We start from the raw sequence: 24,687 nt of genomic DNA, 5'->3' as shown, positions 1-24,687 counted from the left end.
GAACGGGGCTTCTGGGCACTCGGGCTGAGTCAGAGGTCAGGGGAGCAGCATGTACAGATGCCTGGAGTGAGGGGGTGGTGGGTCAGGTGAGGTTTGGGCTCTCGAGTCCCTGGGTGAGAGGGGCCAGGCTGAAAGCCCCAGCTGCTGCCACGGGGAAGGCAGAGCTGCAGGGCTGGGGTATGGCTGGGGAAGGGAGAGGGGAGAGAAGAGGAACCCTGGGTGGGGAAGGCCCATTTCACAGGTGAGGCTTGGAAATGGGAAGGGTCTACCCAAGGTCATGCAGGGAGCGGGTGGCCAAGCAGGGCTGGACATGAGCTTCTGGGAGGGTCCCTCAGGCTCCCATCTCTTGGTGTGGCTGGGCTGAGTCTGAGGACACACTCCCACTACTAATGCCACCTTATCTTCATCCCGAGAGGCAGCTGTCCCTTTCTCGCCTCCATGGACAGGAGCCTGGTAAGAAATATCACATCATTAAAATGACAAATCCCTTCCCTAACTGAACCGGAAGGCCTGCCTCCCTTCGGCACCCTCCCCACTCTCACAGGCGGACTGGGTGAGGGCGACTGGGGCTGCCCAGCATGGCCCAGCGCACAAGGACAGTGGCCTTGTCCCTGAGATGACCTTGAGTCTCTCCCCTTCTGCTTCCTGGAAAGACAGGGACCTCATCTGCTCCATCCCACACGGAGGACGTGGAGAGAATCCGGAATGATGACCGGACCCCAGCCGAGGCCCCTCCTGTGAAAAGGGTAGGGCCATTGGCCACCAAGAGCCGGCCCAGGGTTACGTGGGGCAAAAGCTTTCCCAAGCTGGGGTCACACGCTCATGTCTAGTCCCTGCCTGGAAGAACAAGGCCAAGCAAGATTTCCCCTGCTCCCTGGTCTACTGCTGGCCACACTGCCCTCCACCTGGGGGATATTTTGTTGAGCCCCACCTTAGGAGGATGGGCCAGAGGGGTTCTTGCTGCTGCAATCATGGAAGTGGGGGGCTGCTCCTTTTGAATTAGGCTGAGGCCCAGCTGGATGAGTGTGCTGGTGGGACCCCCTCCTACCCACCGCCACATGCGTACCCACATGTGACCGTGCACATGTACACAGGTCACAGGCACCACGAACAGTGCACACACGCACCAAGTACATAATACGTAGATGTGTGTGTTGTGTGCGTGCACCCACATGTACACAGCCAGCATGGGAACTCATGTCTGCACAGTCAGGCCCACCTGCACTGTGCATGTCATCCATGTGCCTCTGTGTCACAAAGGTCAGGTCCCTCTTGGTGGCAGGCAGTGGACAGCAGGCAGGAGACGCTGTCTGGCCCCACATGTAGTCCAAGTTCCCAGAAAGACCGCTCGCTCTCCCCCTGCCCCCCGCCAGCTGAGGCAGCAAGGACACGGCGTCCGCCTGGTGTCCTGGTCTCCTTGGACGCAGACAGAGCCCACGGAGGCGACGTCTGGCGCATCCGGACTCGGCCTCAGCCTGAGCCCAGCTCTCTGCAGCCAGCTCTTCCCACCTGCCGAGCCAGCCCCAGCCTCTACCCTCCCCTGTCATGGTGGGGAGGGGACTTGTAGCAGGGGTCTCCTGAGGCTTCTCACCTGGCTGTGGGCAGCCCCTTTCTCTCCCCAAACCTCTGCTTTCCCATCTGAGACTGAGGAAGAAACTTCCCAAGGACCCATCCCTGTTCTGTGGACGAGGAAACAGGTCCGCTCCTTGCACCGACCGCACCCCCAGCCCCCCTGACAGGCCCAGATCATGGCCAGTCCCCCGTCAGCGCCCTCACTCCCCCATCCCGCCTTCAGTCTTTCCGGGAACCGCTCCCTGTGGAGCCAGGCACTCCCCACTGTCCCGCCCGCTCCTGGCTCAGAGCCTGCCCCTTGGCGCTGCCCATCCATCTGCCAGCGCTGCCTGCCAGGGCAAGTGGAGCATGGTCACCTGTCAGAGCCTGCGGCAGCCCAGCCAACCATGGGCAGCGGTGCAGAAGAGCCTGGTGGCCGAGGAGGGGTCCTCGGGCCCCACACCCTCCACAGAAGGGGCCACACATTGAGGAGGCAGTCTGCCTCAAGCCAGGGAGTGACCTGACTGAAGGGCCACGTGACTCGGGTTGAGAGACCTCAGGTTGAAGGGACCAAGATGTGGGGGGTCTGCAGCAGGTGGCAGAAGGACAGGTTATCTCCCTGCCACTGTGCTAAGTGATTTTCGGATGCAATCGCTGGGGTGCTGCCTCTTGGGGGTCGGGGGCCAGCCAGAGGGAAGGGCTGCCCCAGCCTCATCCCCCACCCCCCAACCTCCTGCCCTCCTCGGTCCTTCACATCCTGAGCCAGCTCTGCGGACGCTGCAATTCCCCATCCGCTTGTTGGTTGGCTCATTCCTTCAACAATGATCCATTGATTCATTCACCTCTGTGACCCCGGTCCCGCCTGAGGAGAAAAGTTCAAGTCCGCAGCATGTCACAGAGGTGGAGACAAGAAGGGCCCGGGCAGCTGGAGGAGGAGGGAGGTGGGTTTCTCAGCTTCGGAACGTGAAGACCTGAAGGGCGGGCAAGGGTGACATGCAGGTCTGGGGCGAACACACCAACCACACGGGGAAAAGCGGGGGCTTGCAGGCTCTTCCCGGGCATCAGGCGGGGGTGGCTGTGGAGCAGAGAGGGGGCTGGAGGGGAGCTGAGTGCCCAGGGGAGCCTCGGGCAGGGGTGGGGGCAGTGCCTGGGACAGAGGTCTGTCTGTGCGCCCTGCCTCCTGCCCCTTTTCTTCTCTTTCATTAGTTCATTCAAGAAAGATTTCTTATGTTTCAGGTCCGGCAGGAGTCTCGCTGGGGCTCGTTAGCCCCAAGTCTGGTGAGTGTGTGCACACTCACGCATCGGGCCTCAGTTTCCCCACCTGAGAAACCAGCAGGATGACCGTTTCCCTTGAAGCTCAGAGACCCCTGGGAGGACACGGAGGGTTGTGTCCACAGGACACCCTCAGAGGACCTCCAACCCCTGTGGGGGGCTCGGAGGCTCCAGTGTCCCTCCATGGGCATGCTGTTCAAGGTGCCCCCAGGCCGCATCTCCTGCAGTGCCTAGATCCCCAGGGATGGGAACGCAGCTGCCACAGGGCCCAGATTTGGAAGGCATGGCAGAGTGACCCAGCCTGAGCCCCCGCCCCCAGGTTCCCAGTCCCTTACCCCCTCATGGCCCCCCAGTTTACCCTGGCCCCCCACGGCTCAACTAATTACACAGCCATAAAGCGCAAATCTCTAACGATCCAATTAGTACCGCCATTACGCCGCTGTCCGGGATTAAAATGACCAATTAAACTGCTGTCGATTTTATCATCACTTAGGCTGACATGGCCGGAGTACCGCGGGCCACAAGGTGGGGCCCAGCCAGGCCTCTGGGGTGTGAGGGTCCGGTGGAGCTGAGCCTAGTCCCTGTACCCACCACACCCACTTCCTCATGCAGCGCCCGCTCTGCCCCAACATCGGGACCCCAAAGGGTGGCCACCCAGTTCTCTCTAGAAGCAGCAGTGTGCAGAGTGAGGATCCCAGGTTTGTGCCCCTCCAGATCCCCTGTTCGAAACCTGCGTGCTCCACAGACATCTTTTCAGCACCAGACTGGAGGGGCACTGAGCCCTGGGGCTAATCGAGGGCCGCTGCTGCCTCCAGGGGGTGAGCTCCCTGCCCCTGGAGGTCTGCAAATACAGAAGGCAGCAGTTCACACACAGCCAGCGGCTGTGGTAGAAGGTGGCAACCATGTGGGCACGGTTGGCTGATGCTAACTAGATCATTTGACAGTCCCAAGAAGGAAGTCACCGTGTATGGAGTGAGGACCCCGTAGGAAACACAGGGCCAGTCCCCCCTGGCTAGCCCTTGACCTGGAGGCACAGGGGGTGTGGGGGTAGAGGCCGCTTGGGGATGGAAGGAGGTCTGGCCAGGAGGGACAGGAAGACAGATGCCCCCCTGAATACTCAGCCCAAAGGGAGGAGCTAAGATGTGTCTGTGAGGATAGGAGACCCTCTTGGTGGCGAGCGTTTGCCATGCATGCTCTGTCCTGGACCGGGGGCTCCACACGGCCACATCTTCCTGTTGTCCCACCTGAGGTCTTATGTCCAGACGGGCCACCAAAACGCTTAGACTCAACAATGTCCCCAAGGGCACATGCAAAGGCCTGTCCCTCTCTAAGGTGGGGTCTCAATGGAGCAGGGTGGAGGGGGCAGAGTGCGCCTGGTGAGGCTGTTCGTGCCTTAAAAAAATTACAAAAAAACTGAAATGCACTGCCATTGAGCTGATGCCAACTCATCCTAACTCCATAGGACAAAGCAGAACTGCCTCTGCAGGTTTCGGAGACTAACTCTTTACCTGAGTAGAAAGCCCATCTTTCTCTCAAGGAGTGGCTGCTGCTTTCGAACTATGGACCTTCTAGTTGGTTAGCAGCCCGATGGGTAACCAGTACACTACCCGGCTCCTCCTTATTGGGGTGGAGGCTCAAGCAGTCTTATGTCACACAGAAGGGGACGGGCCGAGGCCTCACCTGCCCCAGAGGTGGAGGGACTTGGGCCAGGGTGGGTGAATGCCCCACCCCCCACCCTAGGGCAAAGCCTGGCCCACCAGAGATGAGGCCTTTTCTGGGTGGAGCCTCCGGTCTGAGGACAGACTCATCAGTGAGCTGCCTCCACGTCACACCCTGCCAGTTACCACAGCTGTGACTGTGGAGGTGGCCCGGCCTTTACTCCTATCCTGCCCCCTCCCACCTGTGCAGCTCACCCCTGGAGTAGCCTCCCCTAGCCTCCCATGCCCCGGGCAAAGTGTCCACTGCCCAGAGAGAGAGAGACACCCAAAGGGACCCAGGGACAAGAATCAGGGTCATTTCCAAGCTCACCTCATGCTGTCCCAGAGGCAGCCCCCCACCAAGGCCCTCTTCTCCTGGAAGGGTGGTTCTCAACCCTGGGATTGCCAGGCCAGGCCCAGCCCAGTGGAAGCTGTGGACCCTGAGGGTACACGGCCTGCCCAGGCCTGCTCAGTTCTTAGGCCAGGCCATTTGTGCTTGTGGATGTCAAGCCTTGCCCTGAGTGCTGGAAGCTGTCCCTGCTGCCTCTGTGGCCAGGCCTCCCCTACCTCCCAGTCCTGCCTGAAGCAGCCCAGAGGAGTTCAGAGGTATCTAGGGGTGGCGGGGGGGGGACAACCAGCTGCAGCCCAATAAGAAGAAGAAAGAGGCTGGGAAAGGACCACCCCCCCAAAGTGCAGCCTCCATGTGCGCTCAAACCGTGAGGGACTGAGGGTGGTGGGGATAGCTTATGTCCATGCAGCAAGTCCACTCTGCAGGGGAGGGGACCCAGCCAGGAATACTACCAAGCCCTGGCCACGGACCTGGGGGCAGCAGGGCCAGGCTGCATCGCAAACGCCCCACACTGCAAGCCTGGACCTCTTGGTCCATCCCACGTTACTCCTCCGTCCCCTGCTGTGTCTCATCTGCCCTGTCACCTGTGGGAGCTGCGTGTTTGAGGACTCCAGTGGGGTGGCCAGATCAGGGTGGACAGGGCCTCTGGGTTCTGGCCTGAAACTCCTCCCGCTGGTCGGAGTCCCAAAGTCTACAAATCCCCTTATTCATCAAGTGACTGAGACAATGAGTGTTTCATTCACCTCCAGGCGCCGGCCCCCTTGGGTTCTTGGACCAATGTCGCTCCCCAGCCAAGGAGCAAAGGCCACAGCTGCTGCCCTCCCTGGACACCCCTGCTGCCCCCTGCTCCCTCTTCCCCAGACCTGGGCAGCGGGCCACTCACTCTCCCTTCCTCCTCCGTAGGCTCTGCTGCCCTCTGAGGCCTCAGATGGTCTGGTGGGAAGGGGTGGGGTGGGGTGGGTTGAGGAGCTCTCCCTGGTGCTGAACCCAGCCGGGAGAAAGGCAGGGTCCCTGGCCAAGCCACTTCCCCGCTTTTCCTCCTGGCTTTTCCTCCTGTCCTCCTGCCACTTGGTGGCACTTCTCAGAGTGGCCTGTTTGTGGGTCTCCCTTCCCAGTGTCTTCAACTCCTGAGCCAAGGGTCAGGGACAAGGTCCCAGAGACCCCCTGGACTGGGGTCTGAGGTCACAAGTCTGCCCATGGGCACAGGGGCTGGCGGGGCGGGGGAGTGCATTGGGATGGCTGCGGCACCTTCCCCAGATGGGGGGAGCGACAGACATAATTCACACCCTGCAATCATGCCATCTGCTCCCCTGTGACGCAGCGCAGTGGGGGCCGCAATGCCAGCATACAGACGGGAGTGCATTCATTCATTCATGCACTCGATGTTCATCCAGGTCCTGATAGCTTCCCACGCTCAGCCCGGTGCCAGAAGCCAGGGCCGCTGGGGGCGCAGACCTAGACCTTGCCCTCCAGAGCTGAGCTTTGTCTTCGTCTGTCTCTGAGTGCTTGCGCCTCTGGCTCAGCTCCAAAGGCCCCCGCTCAGGATGGATGTCGCATGCCAAGCACCCACCAAGCTCTAAGCTTTCGCTGTGGCAGCTCACTTCTTGCTCCCGAGCAGAAGGGTAGATCGGGGCTTACTGAGGTGAACAAGACACTCCGGGCCACATGGCAAGCTCTGTTCTCCATGAGAGAACAAGTCCTGCCTCAGTGTTCTTCTGCTGTCCAGTCTGGGGACCCCCAGTCAGAGAGCCACCGCCCTGGTTCTGCAAACACCTGGGGTGAGCAGTTCCCTGGCCCAGGAAACCTCAAAGCACAGTGCTAGAGGGTGGAGGAGGAGTTGGGGGGAGGGGAGGCAGAGGAGAAGGTGTCCGGGCTGCTCACATCAGTGTAGCCCCCACAGAAAGCAGGCTCCCTGTGGCTCCTGGAAGGACTCTCTGCCCCTGGTGGGCTCTGAACCCCAGCTCGGCATCCTATGGCCCAGTGACCCAGCCTTGTCCCTGAACCAGCGTCCTCCTCCACGAGGCAGGAGCCACACAGCCCTTGTTCCAGGTGCACGGGCAATCAGAAGGTCACTTGCACAGCCAGACGGTAAGTGGGGACGTGGTGCCAACAGACAGTGCTGTGAGCCTGGGCTCTGCACCAGGGCAGAGGACAGTGACCAGTCTGGGTCCCCAGGGGACCAGAGTGACAGGCATGGCCTGTGGGGAGCACCCCACACAGCCTGGGCACTGTAGCTCACAGGCGAGCCGTACCCCCGAGATTCCTCCGGCTCTGCCTCAGGGAGCACTCCGGCTACTAAGTGGACCACCTGCCCCCTGACCACAACCCCCTGAGGTCCGCAGGGTCGCCCCCATTGTTTCTGCTTCGTTTCTCTCAGGAGCGCTTCTGGCTCAGTCCTTGGAGTATTCCCTGTGTGGGCAGCCAGGCCGGGGCTACAAGGGACATGCAGAAAATGCCCTCTGCGCCTCCAGGGGCCTCCATGGGGAGCCCAGCTGCCTGCCGGCCTCCTCAGCCCTGGGCTAGGCCAGCAGCCCAGACACACAGTAAACTCCTGAGCTGAGAGCCACCCCACTCAGCTCTCAATCAATACACAGCAGCGGACTTGTTCTTCCTTATTTATTACTATTAATTATTGTTAATTCATTTCCCCCTGGGGGGCTGCGTGCTAACAGGAAACGCCCCCGTGGTCCTGGGAGGCCTCTAAGGCACCGACTCTGCCAGCACCTGGTCTTCACTGCTGCCCCCGGGAGGCCCAGGGGCCCAGGGCTGGCCTACCTCCGAGCCAATCCCTCGGTGCTACCAGAAATCAAGGTGCTCCAAGCAGTCACTGCTGAGAGCAGAAAGGCAGGCAGGCAGGGAAGAGACCTTTGGAGCAGGGAGTTCTGGGGGGCCTTTCACCTCCCAGACTGGGTCTTCAGGGGCACCAGCTGGTACAGGAAGGCCTTGGGGACAGATGGACGGCTGGGATTCTTCCTGGGCTGAACTCTGGAGTAGTCCCTGGACGCGCTGGGGTCAGGTCCAGCCCAACCTGGCCAGGCCAGGCCGCCATCTCTCAGGGAGCCCCCTCCCAGGCCCGGAGCCTGGGCAGTGATTAATCAGGGATAAAAGCAGGAACAAGCAGAAAAATGTAATCAGCTTGGGCAGGGCCGGCAGCAGGGTGATGGCAATCAGCTTCCTCCTGGGGTCCTTGGCTGATTGGACCAGAGGGAAGGAGGTGGCTTCCACAGGGGCTGTCTGCGCCAGGGGGCAAAGCCACCCTGCCCCCCACACACACACACATGCCCACTCACACCTGTGCACACAATCCAGGACCCTCCTGGCCCGCCGACAACATTAGCACACACAGTGTCTGCACACACACACCCAGCACGTGTCCTCCATCTGCATGTGGACCCGAGAACACATGTCCTCACAGCTGATGCATACACCCCCTCATGGAGCACAGACAGAGTCCACAGGCTCCTCCCACGGGCACCCCTGGCCCTCGAGCGCACATGCTCCCAGGCCTCGGCTGGCGTCGCACGAGGTGTAACCCGCAGTCCAGCGACAGGCCTCACCATCCAGCTAGGCGCCAGGTCGGACCCTGGCCCGGCTGCCGCTGAATAGGGGCTGAGGGCCCATCCAGGATTAGGGCCCCATGCGGGGTGGGGCGCAGGGCAGCTCTACTCACCCAGTCATGGAGCAGAGGGGTTGGCCACATTCCCGCTCCCTGCCCCGCCCCCCGCCGCCCCTGCTCCATGACCTTGGTCAACGCCCTTTCTCCCAGCCTCAGTTTCCCCACCTGGGAGCCTTTCCAGAGCACCAGCATTGCGATTCGCCTCGGGGTGCCCGTGGCCTCCCCACCCCCACCCGAGGTCCATCTCAAGCTCCCAGTTCTTTGGGGCCCCGTGCGTTCCTGCTCTCAGCTGGCGCGGGAAGGAGGGGCCCCACACCCAAGCCACCCCCACGTTGTCCGGGTGGCTGCAGGCTTGGGGGCGCGCCATCTGCGGGCGCCCCAGCGGCAGGGGCGCGGGCGGCGGGCGGGGCGGGGCGCGAGGGGCGGGCGCGCGAGGCGAGCGCAGCCGGCGCACTGCCGAGGGGCGGCGAGCGCGGCCGGGCGGCGCAGGGCCGGAGCGGCGGGCCGGCGGCCGCGCCGGCGAGCGGACGAGCGGCGGGCAGCGGCGGAGCGCACGGGCCACGGAGGTGCGAGCGGGCGCGGAGCGGGGAGGCCGGAGCGCGCCGCCCCCGCCGCCCTGCGGGGCCCGGTCGGGGAGCCCGACGAGGAGGACGGCCATGGACCGGCGGTCCGGGACGCGGGGGCGCTAGGCCCCCCCGGAGGGCACCCCCCTTCCGCCGCGCGCCCCGCCCGCTCCAGCCGCCCCCGGGGCCGCCGGCGGCCCATGAGCCCCGGCCTCAAAGTTTGCGGCGGGCGGGCGGGCGCGGAGCTCCAAGATGCCGTTCCACCCGGTGACGGCGGCGTTGATGTACCGGGGCATCTACACTGTGCCCAACCTGCTGTCGGAGCAGCACCCGGTGGACATCCCGGAGGACGAGCTGGAGGGTGAGTGCCCGCCGGGACCCCGCCGCCGGCCCTCCTACCTGTGCGCCCAGGTGCAGCCCGGCGGGGCGCCGGGCCGGGGGCGAGAGCGCGGTGCTGGCCGTAGGCGCGGGCTGCAGGTGGGCGCCCCAGCAGCGGCGTGGGAGGCCGGGCCGGCCCGCACCCGTGGCGCCGCCCGGGGGGTCGCCGCGGCGGAGGGGGAGGCTCAGCCTCTGCCCGCGGGGCCCCCGGCGCTGCGGAAACTTGCCGGCCCCGCAGCGGGGTCACGGGGCCGCGCGCCCGCGCTGACAGTGCGGCAGCGCGGCGGGCCGGGTCGGGGTCCGGGCTGCGCGTCCCGCGCCAGACCGGCCGGAGCACCCGCATCCTGATCCCCTCCGCGGCGCCTGCCCGCGGCTCTGCGCTCGCATCAACATGCGGCTCGTGTCGCTTTTAAAATCCAATCTGCTCGGGCGGCGGGAGTAGGGGAGAGGGCGCCTGCCCTGCTCTTGCCAGCCGCGGGGCCACCCCAGCCTCTCCTGTGACCCCAGTCCCTTTCGCGCAGGGCTGCTGGGACCCCCGGCCCAGAGCGCTAGGAAGGCGGCCGGGGAGGCGGTGGCGACAACAAGTGGCCGGATTGGGCGGCTTGGTCGCGATAGCCAAGCCTGAAAGGAGAAGGTGGGGGAGCGGGGACCCTGACAGCCGCAGCCCCTTGGCCACGGGGACCTGAGCGGGAGCCTCAGGCAGGGCAGTGAGCCGTGGTGGGGGCAGGCAGCAAGACCCCGTGAGGCCTGCGTGTGGGGTCCGTGCGGGGCTGGAGGCGCTGCTTCCCCTCCCCCAGACCTCTGGTCCCGTTGGAGGAGCTCTTGGCTCATGGGAGACTCTGCCCCCTGGGATCTGGTTGTCTGCTGTTGGGGGAGGGGCTGAGACCACCGTGGTGTTGGGACGACTGCCTGGGTACAGGGCCTTCAGGGAGCGGGGGTGGGTGGGTGGTGGTGGTGGTGATGGTGCCTGAGACCCAGGGCGTCGTCAAGGCCACTGGAAGGATTGGGTGGGGGGGCGCTGTCAGAACAGTCAGGGGTGAGGTGGGAGCCGGAGGGCTGCGTGGAGACGGGGAGACCTCGGCACACAAGAGCTGGGACATCAGATTGTGTTGGGGGAAGATCCAGAGGGAGAAGAAGATAGCCCCTCCCCCTCACTGCACCACAGGCCACAGCCACCTGCTCCTGCCAAGTCCCCTGAGAGCCACGCAGGAGGGCCAGTGTCTGCTGTGGGCAGGCAGGTGGCTGGGTGCCCTGACTTCCTCATTATTTGTCCTCCAAGCCCAGGTACCTGCCTGGTGGGTGAAAGAGGGGTGAGAGGAAAAGGGATGGAGCACAAGTCATCATCTCTTCCTCTCTTTGTCCCCTCCTGCCTTGGGTCACTCCCCAGCCACCCACCAGTGACCTCTCAGTAGCCCTTGTCGAGCCCCTCCTCCTCGGCACTTAGGCAGGGTCAATGTGTCCCTACTTCCCTCCTTCCCCTTGCTCCCAGCCACCCCTTGACACTCTTGCTTCAGGCCTCTCTGGGACCCTGACCTTCCCCACAGCCCCGGGTGCAGACCACCAAGAGTCTGGGGGTGGCACAGGGCAGGAAGGCTGTGGGTTCCCCTTGGGCCTCCTGGTAGACCTGCTGGCAGAAGCCCAGCTGAGTTAGTCACCAGTCACACCAAACGCCCTCTCTGCTTCTCGCCTTCTCTGCTTCTTGCCTCTCTTCTCCTGTGCCCTGGGGAGCCCAGGGACCCTAGTGCAAGGGGCACCTGAAGGGCAGAGCCCCGGCTAGGGTGGCAGGCGGAGGCTTGGGGAGGGAGGGCAGACAGAGGTCTGGCCACCAGCCCCACTGTCTCCTGGCCCCCGGGCTGCTAGGATGAGCATGAGAATCCTCCACAACCCAACCTGCTTCCAGGCCGCCAGCACCCCGAGCGAGCTCTCCTTCCTCAAAGCCAAGTCCCAGCCCCCTGTGAACCTCAAACACCAGGTGGAGAGGGCGGCAAGCCCTGACCCGTAGTCTCGATGCGGGCCCTGTTGCCTCCCCCTCCCAAGTGCCTGATTAACACTCCTGCTCCAGGGCAGTGTGGGTAAGACCCAGGCCTTTGGATGGGAGGATGCCCATGGGGTGGCAGCGGGGGGCAGGGGAGTCTGCGTCACATGTGCCAGGAAGAGGGAGTGCTGCAGCTTGGGCTGAAATGCTGCAGCCAGGACAGCCGCAACCATCCAGGGGGAGGTGAGCATCCCAGCCAGGCAGCTCTGAGTTCAAGTCTCTACGCCCTTGGCTTACAGCGACCTTGAGCATTGCCTGCCTCTTGGGGCCTTATCCCCTCTGTGCAAAGGGGTCAGCATTGCCCCTGGAGGGGCTGGTGGCAAGGATGCAGTGGGAGGGCCAAGCACGGGCCTGGCTTGGGGACCGCGGGCAGGAGGACTAAGGGCCTGGAGTGTGGACGACCAGAGAGGAAGGACCCAGGTGTGCGGGATGCCAAGCCAGAGGACAGGCTGGTGTCAAGGACTTGAAAGTCAGGGCCTGTGGCCTGGAGGACCTCCTGGTGGACATGGCTGGTCTGGGGCCCACCTGCCCTCCTGAGGGAGCAGCATGGGCTCCCCAGACTCCTTCTGGACCCTGGTCTACAGCAGGGAGGTATGCCCCAGCATGCTCATAGCAGAGACCCGCAGGAGTGGAGCGGGAGGCTGTCCCGGATGGCAGCAGAGAATCCAAGGGTGGGCATGGGTGGCTGCAGGGACCAGGAGAAAGAGGCAGGCAGCCACTAGGGCAGGGGCCTCAAGGTGGGGCTCAGCCTGCTCATCAGGGACATTGGGGCTTGGATTGAGAGTAGATACACAGGGGATCTTCCAGGGGGTGTGAGGACCCACTCTTACCTGTAAGTGAGGCAGCATCTTTGTGGAGGCCAGGCGCTCTGGCAGGATAAGTGAGAGGAAAGGTACCCTGCCACACAGAGGCAGCACTGCGCACTGCGGGGGACAGACACCACCCCCGAAGTGACCTTGAGCCCCTGGGTGCCCCTGGACTCTGACTCTCTGATAAAGGTCTATGTCCCATGGGGAGAGGCTTGGGAGGCATCTGGCAGTAAGTGGGGGACAGTGTCGTCCTGGAAACCCAGCAACCCTGCCAGCTGCTCCCAGCCAGGGAGCCCCATGCCAAGAGGGAGCAGGACAGGCCTCCCCCAGCCTCTGGGCACGGGGGTCAGGGCAGGGCTTTCGGGGAAACTCGCCCAGGCCTCAGCGGACGGCAGGAGTCACAGCCCCGTTGCACGGATAAGGTGCCTGAGCCGAGCTTGCGGTCCTGTGGCGACCCTGGCAGAGCCTATGTCCCGATGCCAGCCCAGAGGTCAGAGGGGAGGGCGCCAGGTGTCCCTAGCTCACCCAGATCTCCCTCTCCTTCCACCTCTCCTGCTCAAAACACTTACACGCCTTATTTGCTTATTCAAGCCCCGGCCCCCAGCAGCTCAGAGCACAGGTAGGTGAACAGACAACTGCCCAAGGCCACCCAGGTGGAAGGTAGGACAGCTGGAACTTGAACCTGGCTCCCGGGTAGTGTACTGGGTTACGCCTTGGGCTGCTAACTGCAACATCAGCAGTTCAAACCTAGCCGTCGCTCTGTGGGAGAAAGCTGAGGCTTTCTTCCCCTGTAAAGAGCCACTGTGTCTGAGACCCACAGGGGCAGTTCTGCTTTGTCTTCGAGGGTCACTGGGAGTCGAAATGGATCCGATGGCAGTGAGGGTGAGGCTGTGTGACTTAGAGCTGCCTCCCTCCTTGGCCTCCAAGGTGGGTGTGAGTCAGCTTCATTGGGGGCGGAAGGGAGCTTGGGCACTGGGAGGACTGGCTTGGTAGACACCAGGATGGGGAGGGGGCCAGGGCGGGGAGGGGGATTTACCTGTCAGCTGTGGGAGGGTAGAGCTGCCTGCAGACCTGCGAGCTGCCCACACTGCCCCGAAGCGCCCACCTTCTGTTGCCAACTCACAGCTACCCTGCTTACAACAGGAGGAAGCCCTGCAGGGCCCTGCCCCCACTCTCACTTCTTGCAGGGGTTGAGCCCGGTGCTGAAGCCCCCGTGTCTACCCTGCCCTCCCATGGCATGGCCTTCTCTTTATCACGTTTCTGCCAAACTCGACCAGGGCCTGGTCCTTCCATAACACGCCCCAAGTACGTGAGCCTGAGCTCCCCACCCTTGCCTCCCCACCCTTGCAGATGCGCTTGTTCTCTGGCTGCCTTGGCGAATTTGGTTGTCTTCAGCTCCCACTGGACAGGGGCATTTCCTCAATGCCTCTGGGGAGGGGGCAGGGGCTTCTGTTGAACCGAACCTGGCCTCGGTCATCCTAGACCTCAGCTCCTGGCTGGGGGAGGGGGACGGCTCCCAGTCGTTCCCATGTGGATCCAGGGCTCGGTCACCTTGCCTCTTGATGCCCCAAGTGGGTCCCAGAGAGGTGGGTGCTGGACCTGAACCAACCCCTGGTCTTGGTGTTTGACGATAGTGCAGCACTTGGCACCGCCGGCTGGTGGGCGAGTTCTCGCTGGGCTTGATGCCCTCCTTTCTTACCAGCAGAGCTGGCATGTGATGCTGCTGAATGGGTTTCCATGGCACTTCCAACCCGAGACCGATGTGGAAGAAAGGCCTGGAGACCCTTTCAGGAAATCAGCCAGGGAAAGGGGGCCTCCCAACAGTCTGATTCACAGCCCGTTGTGGGGATGGTGCAGGACCAGTCCCCCACTGTGAGTCAGGGGCAGGGACTGGCCGCCTCCCCTGTGCATTGTGCCTGCTTGGGGCTGGAAGGCACAGATGTTCTGCAAACCTAGAGTGAATGAACTCCAGGCATTCCCTCAACCTCACCGCCATCAAGCCAATGCTGACTCAGGACAGGGCAGAACTGCCCCATGGGTTTCTGAGGCCCAGGGAGCACCTGGTGGTTTTGAACTGCTGACCTTGCAGTTAGCAGCCCAACCCCTAACCACTGTGCCACCAGGGCTCCTTGGGCTTGCCCTAGCGGCCATTCTCCTAAGCCTTCGTAGAGCAAGCATTGCAGAGAGCAGGGCAGGGCTGTGAGCAGGATCATGGCCCCGGCCTTGTGGTACTTGTGCTCAGTCAAGATGGTGTGAGGACACAGAGAGCAGGGGTCCTGAGTCTGAGCTGGCGCTGCCCGACAGGGAACTGAGGCCAGGTTTGCTTTGGGGGGCGGGGCACAGCACTCCAGGCAAAAGAGCAGCCTTCCCAAAGGCCTGGGGTGAGGGTGATCCTGGTACCCACAAGCACTCAGGGGCCTGGGCTGGAGTCTGGGACACCTGAGGTAGGCAGAGCGCATGGCTGTGGGGAGGGGGTGCCCACTTACAGGGCCAGTGTCTCCATCACTGCCCTGGAAAGCTCCAGGTGGGAGCTGGCCTGCAGCTCAGAGGTCTCTCAGCCCAGCTGCTCTCCTGACCTGGATCACTGGCTAGGTGGCCAGAGGCCTGGGTGCCACGTGGGAGGAGCAGTCGTGGGGTCAGAGGGTCTGGAGTGGGGTGGAGCAGGCACAGACAGCTCAGCCCGAGGGCTCTGCATCTGTCTTCACGTCAGCTCCCCAGCCTCCAGGCCCTAGGTCACGGGGGCTGGAGCCCCTGGCCTTGCTGTGTAGCCTGGGGCCCATGGCTACCCTCTCTGGGTCACAGCCTCCATGTCTCTGAGTTTGGGGAATGACCCCAACGTACATGATGCCAGACGCAGTTCCAGGGGTTAATGGACTCCACCCTGACACCACACTGACCCTGAGCCGGCCACCTCCCCTCTGAGCCTCAATTTTCCTGTCTGCAGCACAGGACAGCTTACTTGTCTGTATCTTCAGGGTAACAGCTCAGGCCAAAGCTGGATTCCCCTCCCAGACCACCTCAGGGATTGGCAGCGGAGGGGGACAGCCGAGGACAGGCCTCTGGGCAGGGGCACTCACAGGGTTTTGAGGGGGGTACCGAGGCTGAACACCTGACTGGCACCTCCTGAGGGAGACCGTGGTAATAAGGAAGACTTCCCAGGGGGGCAGTGGTAGAGGAGCGGGGGCAGGGCTCCCAGCTGTGTCTGCGTGTCCTTGCCACCCCCACATCATTAGTCCCGCTGCTATGCAGTTGGGTGACCCGGTGAACCCACTGTGGGAGAGGGCGGTGCCCCATGCAGTGTCCAGGGCATGTTTCTTGGAGGTAGCGCACCAGCCGGACAGCAGCGCTGCCCATTTTACCATGGCTATGACAGGCTGGCCAGGGTCAGGCACTGAATTACTTGCTTGGTCCCAGGTTCATGGCCAGGACACTCACCACACCAGAGGTGCCCAAGTCCTCAGTCTCCCCCAGGGCAGGGGAGACACGGCAGCCTGCCTCCCACCTTCCCCCAGATGGCAGCCACAGCTGAGCTGGGGTGAGGGGGCGGGGAGGCTGTGGGTGTGGGTGCTGCAGCGGCTCAGGGGCTCTGGAGAGGGGTGGAGGGGCAGGGCTGAGGCCCAGGATGCTCTGCTCCTTGACAGAGATCCGAGAGGCCTTCAAGGTGTTTGACCGGGACGGCAACGGCTTCATCTCCAAGCAGGAGCTGGGCACGGCCATGCGCTCCCTGGGCTACATGCCCAACGAGGTGGAGCTGGAGGTCATCATCCAGCGGCTGGACATGGACGGTAAGCCAGGCCGGCCCGTGTCCTCACGGTCACCGGGCTAGGCGACCCCCACCCCACCCCCCACCATCCATTGTCTTGTGGAGCCAGGCCTAGACCCATTCCTCAGCCTGGGAACTGAGGCAGAGAGAGTGCGGCTAGCCCAGCCCTACCCAGGGGCTCCCAATTCCCAGGAAGGTCGAGCCCACAGAAAAGGTAGAAAGGAGGAGGAAAAATAAAACAATCACCTTAATCCCACCACTATTGTTTAAAATCACTTGTTTAGGGGGCAGTTACCCCCTGGCATTTTTGCGGGAAGAATTTCGAGTAGCCAGTGGTGGCGGCCCCCACCCCCAGTCCAGAGCATCACCCACAGGATGGCAGCAGGGGCCGGGTCTCCACATGCCAGCCCACCCTGGGCCAAGCCTCCATCCCCGCCCCTGGGGACCCACCCAGACACGTCCCACCGCCGACCGGCGCTCTGTGGCTCTAGGAGACGGCCAGGTGGACTTTGAGGAGTTCGTGACTCTGCTGGGCCCCAAGCTCTCCACCTCGGGGATCCCAGAGAAGTTCCTCGGCACCGACTTCGACACCGTCTTCTGGAAGGTGCGTCCCGGCAGCCGGGCTCCCTGGTGGGAGGTGGGCGGGGTGCTGGCGAGTGGGTGGCTGTGGTGGTGGCGGGAGCGCTGTGTGGCCTGCGCCCCCAGTGCGACATGCAGAAGCTGACGGTGGACGAGCTGAAGCGCCTGCTCTACGACACCTTCTGTGAGCACCTGTCCATGAAGGACATCGAGAACATCATCATGACCGAGGAGGAGAGCCACCTGGGCACGGCCGAGGAGTGTCCCGTGGACGTGGAGAGTGAGTGGGGGCCGGGACCGGGGACTTCCTTGTCTGCCCAGAGCCTCGCTGTCCCCAGGGACCCCAGCACAGGCGGCTCTGGGCCCATTGGTTCCCTGTCTCGTCTCTCGTGGCCACAGCCTGCTCCAACCAGCAGATCCGCCAGACGTGTGTGCGCAAGAGCCTCATCTGCGCCTTCGCCATTGCCTTCATCATCAGCGTCATGCTCATCGCAGCCAACCAGGTGCTGCGCAGCGGCATGAAATAGGCCCCGCAGGCCCGTCTGGTGCATGCGGTGCATGGGACCCACGCCGCTGCCACCGCCTCCTGCAGCCCCTTCTCCCGAGGCTGGCTCCCTGGGCCACCGCAGCCAGTACCCTCAGGGCCCAGATGCAGGGACCAGCACCCCGGCCCGCCCCTGCCCCTGCCCTGTTGGGCCTTGCACGGAGCCCTGCCCAGCAGTGGAGGGCTAGGTGGCGGGCTCTGCCACCACCCTGCCCCACCCATGCCCCCACCTGGCCTGAGTGTAGCACTAACTCTTCCCACCATCACGGGGTTCTCCAGAAGCGAAGGCAGGTGCCCCAGAGCCCCGTCACTGCTGTGGTCCCTCAGGTGGGCGGGGCACCCTGTGCCCAGGGCAGCTGGCAGGGTGGGAGGTGGGGACAGAACGTCTTCCCCGGAGGGTAGGTGACTTGGGCAGCCCGGCATGGCCTGGGGCTGGGCCCCTCCCTCCAGCCCTTCCAAGCTTAGACTCAACTGCAGTGTCTTGGTTTCTCTTGGCACCCGCTGGGTGGGAGTTGGCTCGTTTCACAGATGAGGAGTCTGCAGGCCTGAGATTTGGCCTCAGTTTTCCCTTCAGCAGGTGTTCAGGAAGGTCAAGAGGTTATGGAGGATGGGGCTTCGAGACAGCCATCAGCACCCCTCTGCTGGGCATCACCCCCACCCACACACCGAGCCTAGAGCTCTGGTGCAGCTGGAGACAAGGCTCACTGGCCAGGGGGCTCCTCCCAAAGGAACCCTGGGCTGCCCCCAGGCCGAGGGGCTGTCCTCTTGGGCCCCCAAGTCTCCTGCCCTTGAGGCAGAAACCCCCTGTTCAAGCCTGGCTCCAGGTGTACCACCCCACATGCTCGGCACCACCCAGCACAGGCGGGGGTAGGACTGCCAACCTGCACCTGCAGACCGGCCCCACCATGCAGCGGGCCTGGTCACAGCTCCCCTGCAGCACCCAGCCAGGCCACCCGCCTCACCAGGCCCAAGGGAGACAAGCCCAACGCAGACCGCAGACGGAGCCACGGGCTGAGAGACTCTTTATGTAAAAACAACTGGCAGGAGGCAGGGTGGGCAGGAGGGTGGTGTGCGGCCTGTCTCAGGGCCGGGGCTGGGGCTGCGGCCCACGGGGGTCCTGGGCTGCAGCAGAGGCCCTGTGGGGTCTGCCCGCTCCTCTTCGCTGTGACTGCGGTAGGAAGCTGACAATGGGGGCCAGGCAGGGTCACCGGGCTCAGCCCCACTGCACACTGGGCTGCAGGGGCCAGCCCCCGGGTGGAGGGGCCCGCAGAGAGGGGGGCAGCTCCTGGATTGGTGGCCAGCCCAGGGGGTACTGGAAGACGGTGGTCCTGGCGGGTTCGGCCCTAGAGAAGGGGAGAAGGGCAGAGAGTTAGGGTGGGACGTCACCCAGGCGACCTCCTCGGCGGGCCTTAGCAGGGAGGGGAGGGGCTTTCCAGAAGCAGAACAGCCCCTCTGAGGCAGCAGCCTCAGCTCCAGGGACAAGCCCCAAGGGATGGCCCAGTGGTGGGGGGTGAGGGGAGGCTTGGTGACAAGAGCGGCTGCCTCAGAGCCCTCAGGTCCGCCTGGCGGGGGGGGGGGGTCTGACTGACCATTTGCGCATGCCCACGGGGATGCCATGAGCCTGCAGCAACATGGCAGCCAGCTGACCTTCACTGAGGGGAGACGCCCTGATGCCATGTGTGTGGGTAGGGAGTCGCTTATAAAATAATGTATATAGCATGATACTATTTTTGTTGAAAGATATATAACATATATAAATGCATAAAAAACTACCTGGAAGACACGGTGAGATGCTGAGTGGTTTTGTCTGCGTGGTGCCAATTTGGGTGTTTTGTTTTTTGGGTTTTTTTTCAATGTCCTTATACTTTTAAAAAGTTTTACAAGCACATAAGAGCCACTGAACTCAGGAACTAAACTATGGAACCCAACATGCTTCCAAGCCTCATCCTCGCCCTCCTGCCGCCCCGCCGAGCCCTTTAGGGCTGCCTGCCCGGCAAGGCCTCCTCTGTGCCTTTGGGCACCTGGGACTGGACTCCCTATAGCCCTGGGAGCTTGTTTGTCTCTCCTTCTGGACTCGGGGCCCCTGAGGGTGAAGGCATCTGTCTGTACCCCTAGAGCCCAAGAGGCAGCCCAGGAATGTCTGCTGAGTAAACCCCAAGGCCCAGGGATCCTCACACAAAGCCCATTTTACAGATGGGGCCACAGAAGGCAAGGGACCATCCCTGTTCGACTGGCACAATGAGGGGGTGTAAGCCAGACATCAGCTCCGGTCAGCCTCTCCCCTTAGGCCCTCTGCTCCAGGGACCTGCCCCTCCCATGACCTAGATCCTGCCAGTTCCTAGCAACCCCCTTGTAGAAAGGGAACACCCCCACCCCTCCCGTTACATCGGTGGTGAGAGGCCTCAGGTGGAGGTGGGGGCTTGGGGCCTGGCCTCAGTTCTCAGGCCTGGCTGCTGGCCCAGGTGGGCCTTGGGCACCCTCAGCTCTGCCTCGGAGCCTCCTGGTGTGAGAAGCCAGGGAAAGCCCTGCTCAGCTGGCGGCCTGCAGAGCGCGGGAAGCAGCCCTGGCCGTGATTTATGGGCGGCAGGCGGCGCTGGGGAGATTTCATAAGCTCTGCCAGCCACAGGGAAGGGTGGGAGTGGAGGAAGCACTGCAGTTATGGGAAGGGATTGCTCCAGCTGTCAGGCACTTGCTGGGCCCCCAGGGTGCCCTGAGGGAAGGCCCGGCTCTGAGCCCAGCTCAGCCCAGGGCCCTGTACCCACAGGTCCCTGTGGTGCCTACAGACGCAGGCCAGCTGCCTGACACCCAGAACCCTTGCACCCTCGGCCCCGAAGGGGACAGGCAGGGAGACTGAGTCACACGTAGGGCACAGCCCTGGGTTCTTAGCCCCCCCGCCCGTGGACAAGAGCACCCTTCCTTCACCCCAGGCTGTGTCCGACTGTGGACAAAGGAGTCTGGACTGGCCGACTGCTCTGACCCGGAGAGGGCGCGGAGGGGAGATTAAGTGGGATCAAGTCACAATCTGAAGAGCCAACAATGGCAAGCAGGACATGCCAGGCTCGGCCTCGCTGCCGCCCCAAAGGGATTAGCCTCTCCAGCTCGCAGTCACCCCAGGCAGATGCCTCAGGGTCAGTCTGCTGAGGGGGATGGGCACAGGCTGAGCCTGGCAGGCATCGTTGGCAGCAGTGCCGTAGAGGAGAGGAGCAGGGACTAACATCCCTACAGAGGGACGGACAGGGCTCATGGGCATCGCAGCGGAAGCTTGAAGGAGTGGGAGTGCTCGCTGAGAGGGAGCACACACAGCACCAGGATCGCCAGTGGCCACCTCGGCTCAGGAGCACGAGGGACACAGCGGCCGGCGGGCATGGTGGGGACGGCAGGTGGGGGTAGCTCCCCGGCCTGCTGGGTTCTGTCCTGAGGTGGGCTCTCCACGGAGGTGGAGGAGGCCAAGGCAGGCGTAAGCAGGGGCAGGGGAGGGCTAGAATGGGGGACAGAGGGGTACGGAGAAGAGGACAGGGCAGTGGGCTGCAGTGGCTGTAAAACAAGCCGAGCGTATGAGGGGCCCCAACCCAGCAGACCTGGCCCTTCCTGCTGGATGGCTGGAGGCTGTGGCGGGAGACTGGGGAGCAGAACCAGTAGCCTCAGAGGCGGCGGCATAGGGCCAGGGATCCAGGGACAGACCCAACGCGTGGAGAGTCACTTTTCATAGGGCCAGCTGCCCCCAAGTGGGCGATGACCATAGGACCAGGGGCCACCTCCCTTCCAACCACCCTCTCTGCCCAGAAAGGAACCCCTTTCGGCACAGAGCAGTGGGAGCAGAGAATGAGTGGTCTGGGACAGCAGGAACCTGGCAGTGGGAGGGACCCAGGGCAGGCTCAGAGTCCCAGGTGCACGATGGCCCCGCTGCTGTGGCACTCCCCTGTGGTCGCTGCAGGTCTCTGGCTCGAACGGGTGCATGGGAGGCAGGTCGGGAGAGGGTCTCTAGGAAACGCCACAACACGACTGTGACAGCCTCCTGGAGAGGCTCAGATTCCTCTGCTGCAAAATGGGGTGCGAGAACCCCTAAGGGCCCATACTCCTGGGTGCTCTAGACCTGCACCAAGCACCCTGGACTTCCTGTACACCTGAACCCTCCCTGTGACTCTGGGCCACAGGCGCTCAGTGTTAGCAAGCGCTGAGACACCTGTCTATGCCAGGGCAGGGGCTCCGGGGCACCCCATATCCACAGTGCTGGAGGCCCCCAGGCCTGGGTCACTCAATCACAGGACAGGTGAACCAGCAGAGAAGTGAACACCCTGAGTACGATGTTTGTTGGTAGCAGAGTGCAGATGGGACCCAGTGTGGGTGCAAGGAGCTGTGCAGGGGGCAGTAGAACTGAAGCGGGCTCAAGTCATCAGGGAAGCCCCCTGGGAGCCCAACAACTAGCCTAGTCTTCTTCCACATGGGCAGAGAGAGACCTCTGTGGGCTGGAACCCTCGATGAGCCCCTGGTCCCCAGGGGGAAAGCTCATGACCCAAATCACAATCCTGCTCAGCAGAAAGTTACATCACCTCACAGCCCACATTTGAGCTGTGTCTGTACTATACTGGGCATAGATTTAAAATGAGGGTGAAAAGCAGAGTTTGGGGCTACATCCTAGTTTGGTCAGCAGTGTCTGGGGTCTTCGAAGCTGTGGGTGGCCACCTAAGGCACGACCATGGGTGGGTCTTCATCCGGACAAAAGAGAAAGTGGAAACGAAAGACTCACAGAAGAACCAGAATCGACAGTCTACATGGAACAGACGGTCCCTGTGGTAGACCTCACCTACTCCGAGAGCACAGAACTAGGTGGTGCCCGGCCACCACCACCGACTCCTCTGATCAGGCCTACACGAGATAGAGCCTGTTAAATGTGGCACAGAACTCAGATTCCTAAAGAGAACAAAACAAAATTCAGCAGCAACAACAAAAGGACCCCAAATCAACACCGAATGGGCTGGCTGAGACTGGAGGACTCCCTGAGACTCCTGCCCTGAGATGTTCTTCAGATCTTGGATCGAAACCAACTCCTGAGGTCACCTTGTGGCTGAGTAGCAGATGTGCCCCCAAAAGAATGACCATCACCCACGACTGGGCGCCTGTAGTCACGTGGAGCGGTGAGGTAAACAGGAAGGCCAGGGTGTTATCGAAGCAAAACAAAACCAACCAACCGAGGTTTGATCAAACTGGCAACAAGGGCTTTAAGACAAGGCGGATCAGGAGACGAGGCAACTAGCTGCGTGGGCCCAGAGCCACCAGGGCGGAATGTTGGCACCTTGGGAAGGACGCAGCCAATGTCACTGAGAAGCTTGCGTGGCGATTGTGCAAGGGGAAGCCAGGCTTCTGGGTGAACCCTCACCAAAACCCACAATAAAGCACCACTGCTTTGAAAGTTAACGTTCATTTGAAAACACCTTCACTCCTTTCCACTGGGCACGGAGAAAGCAAGCACACACCCATCCTCTCCGGGAGGGCCCCAGTGCAAGGCTGCCGCCATGGGTGGGCTGGCCACCTTGCCACTCGCTCCCTCCCTCCGAGGCCCTGTTTCCCGGGGTGGGGGGCAGGGGCCTCAGGTGAGATAATGTGTCTGATGTCATGGGCAGCTCATGTGCACATCCTGATACCCGTGGCCTCTGCTCAGGAGACCTGCTTTGGCCTGAATTCTGGCGCCAAGTGGGCTTCAGAAGCCCCCGCCACCCGTGTGTGCCTTAATCAGGTGGTAAAGCATGGATAGAGGCCACCCCGACTCTGCATGCTCCCCAGCCGAAGAGCTGAGGGGTTGGAGGGGTCCTCACCCCCTTCGGGTGGGACGGTAATTCTGTCACCCTCTGGGGGATCCCAGCCCTGCCTTTTCCAAGCTGTTCAAGGGGTCCCACTCATGAGCCTCGTACCCCTGTGCACAGGCGGAGGAGGGGTCGAGGGACTGAAGGGACTGGGCGGGGCGCAGGCAGGGCACCCAGGCAGAGTGGACAGTGGCATGAAGTCAAAGCTGCAATGCTGCTTTCACGTGGAGATGACCAACATCGGGCTGGGGCAAGGCCAGGGAAGCAGTTCTGGGGCCCAACAGCTCCCCAGGGAACCCTGCCAGGGGTGGGGGTCATGTCTGTTCATGGAGGCTCGAGGCAGGGCAGGCTGGCTAGAGTCCTGCAGTGGGAAGAGGGGGTTACCCAGGGGACCTGTACCTGCTGCTCGGAGCCGAGCTCAGCCGCTTGGCCCTCTTCTCCAGCCAGTCTTCCAGATGGACATCAGGCAGCTCCCCGACGTCCAACGGCCACTCCTTGGCCCGCCTCTCCTCTGGAGGGGACGAGAGAGGCAAGCAAGGAACATACTCAAGCCAGGCTGGATGAGATACGGGCAGCTCTGGCTTGTCCCCACTCCCGGCCACCACCTCCCCGGCCATCTGGGGCCTAGGGCCACTCTTCTTCTGACACTGGAGATCCTGAGTTTCGGGGGGTTCGAAGCAGGAAGATGATGTAAAGAGCCCGGCCCTTGGGAATGCCTGACTCTAGGGGTGCCCAAATCCAGGGGTACAGAGAGGCAGCATGGCACAGAACCAGGAAGAACAGGGCTGTGTTTTATTTGGCCATGTGCCGAGTCTGACCTAGGGTTTTTATCATCTAAGGTCCTACAAAAACCTTTGCTCACTGAATTAAACCAAGCAACAAAGAACTTGTGTGCACGCTGGATCTGAGAACGTGATGTGGCCAGACTTTCCTTGTATGCAACCCCTCTGGGCCGCCTCCCTCCACCCTCAGGAGCTCCACACTGGAAAGGTCAGGGCACTGCCCCCCCCCCGTCCCCCGAGGCAAAGCCATGTATATGCCCGCTCACAGCTGGACGGGGCAGCCAGCACTGTGGAGCTGCCAGCTGAGACTAGGCCTCTGCCCTGGGCCCTTCCCAGCCCAGTCACTGCTAGCAAGTCTCTAGCCCCAGCCCCAGGCCCTCTCCCCAACTGGTCAACCATTCCTCATGAGCCCATAGTTCCCCTCTGGACAGCACCTAGGAACTAGGTGTGTGCAGGGCCACAGCCACTGGGCCATCGGCAGCCCAGGGCAAGGCAAGGCCATCCTAACACACTTGCTGCCGGCTCAAGGCCCACAGACCCAGTCTGCCTCTGACCTGTGTGTCTGTAGCAGGGGGTGGCGGGGGGGGGGGAGTGAGGGGCGGGTGGTAACAGCCCCTGAACAAGTCCCAGTCTGTTCCTGGAAGGGAGCCAGCCTCCTCAGTGTCTGACCAGAGGGAGGGCCAGTCCAGCTCCCTTCCTCCCTGGGTGGCTATACTTGCCCTTGCCCCGGGCCCTGGCGGTGCGAGCCTCATGCAGAGCGGGGGCTCCATGGGCAACAGACTGAAGAGGGGAAGGGGGTACATGAAAAACGCCAGGCTTGCTGCTGCTGTGCAGGGATGTGAGGAGCGGGGAGTATCAGGTGGAACCCACCTCGTGGCCTCCCCTGAAGGCCACCCCCAGGAAGGGCAGAGTGAGGAGGAGCCACGGACCACCTCCCGAGACACCCCC

General features: G+C 62.7%; 2 protein-coding genes across 3 annotated transcripts in view; one reads left to right on the top strand and one right to left on the bottom strand.

The window, feature by feature from the left end:
* The first annotated feature begins 9,300 nt into the window (after positions 1–9,300).
* On the top strand, positions 9,301–18,161 carry CABP7 (calcium binding protein 7). The gene is made up of 5 exons (XM_075534084.1): positions 9,301–9,409; positions 15,912–16,055; positions 16,525–16,637; positions 16,739–16,892; positions 17,012–18,161. The coding sequence occupies exons 1-5, from the start codon at positions 9,301–9,303 to the stop codon at positions 17,137–17,139; spliced, it is 648 nt and encodes a 215-aa protein (XP_075390199.1). The 3' UTR covers positions 17,140–18,161.
* Positions 18,162–24,687, bottom strand: part of ZMAT5 (zinc finger matrin-type 5) — a 35,509-nt gene continuing 28,983 nt past the window's right edge. For both annotated transcript variants that reach the window (XM_075534086.1, XM_075534085.1), the window contains exons 5-6: positions 23,357–23,468; positions 18,162–18,499 (exon numbers count right to left, since the gene is read on the bottom strand). In XM_075534086.1, coding sequence (XP_075390201.1) covers positions 18,370–18,499; positions 23,357–23,468 — 242 coding nt within the window. In that variant the 3' untranslated portion in view covers positions 18,162–18,369. The remainder of the gene's footprint in view (positions 18,500–23,356; positions 23,469–24,687) is intronic.

The sequence above is a fragment of the Tenrec ecaudatus genome, chromosome 16, assembly GCF_050624435.1.
Source record: "Tenrec ecaudatus isolate mTenEca1 chromosome 16, mTenEca1.hap1, whole genome shotgun sequence".
Taxonomy (NCBI): Eukaryota; Metazoa; Chordata; class Mammalia; order Afrosoricida; family Tenrecidae; genus Tenrec; species Tenrec ecaudatus.
Note: the sequence above shows the minus strand (reverse complement) of the source record. Positions and strands in the feature narration are given on the sequence as shown.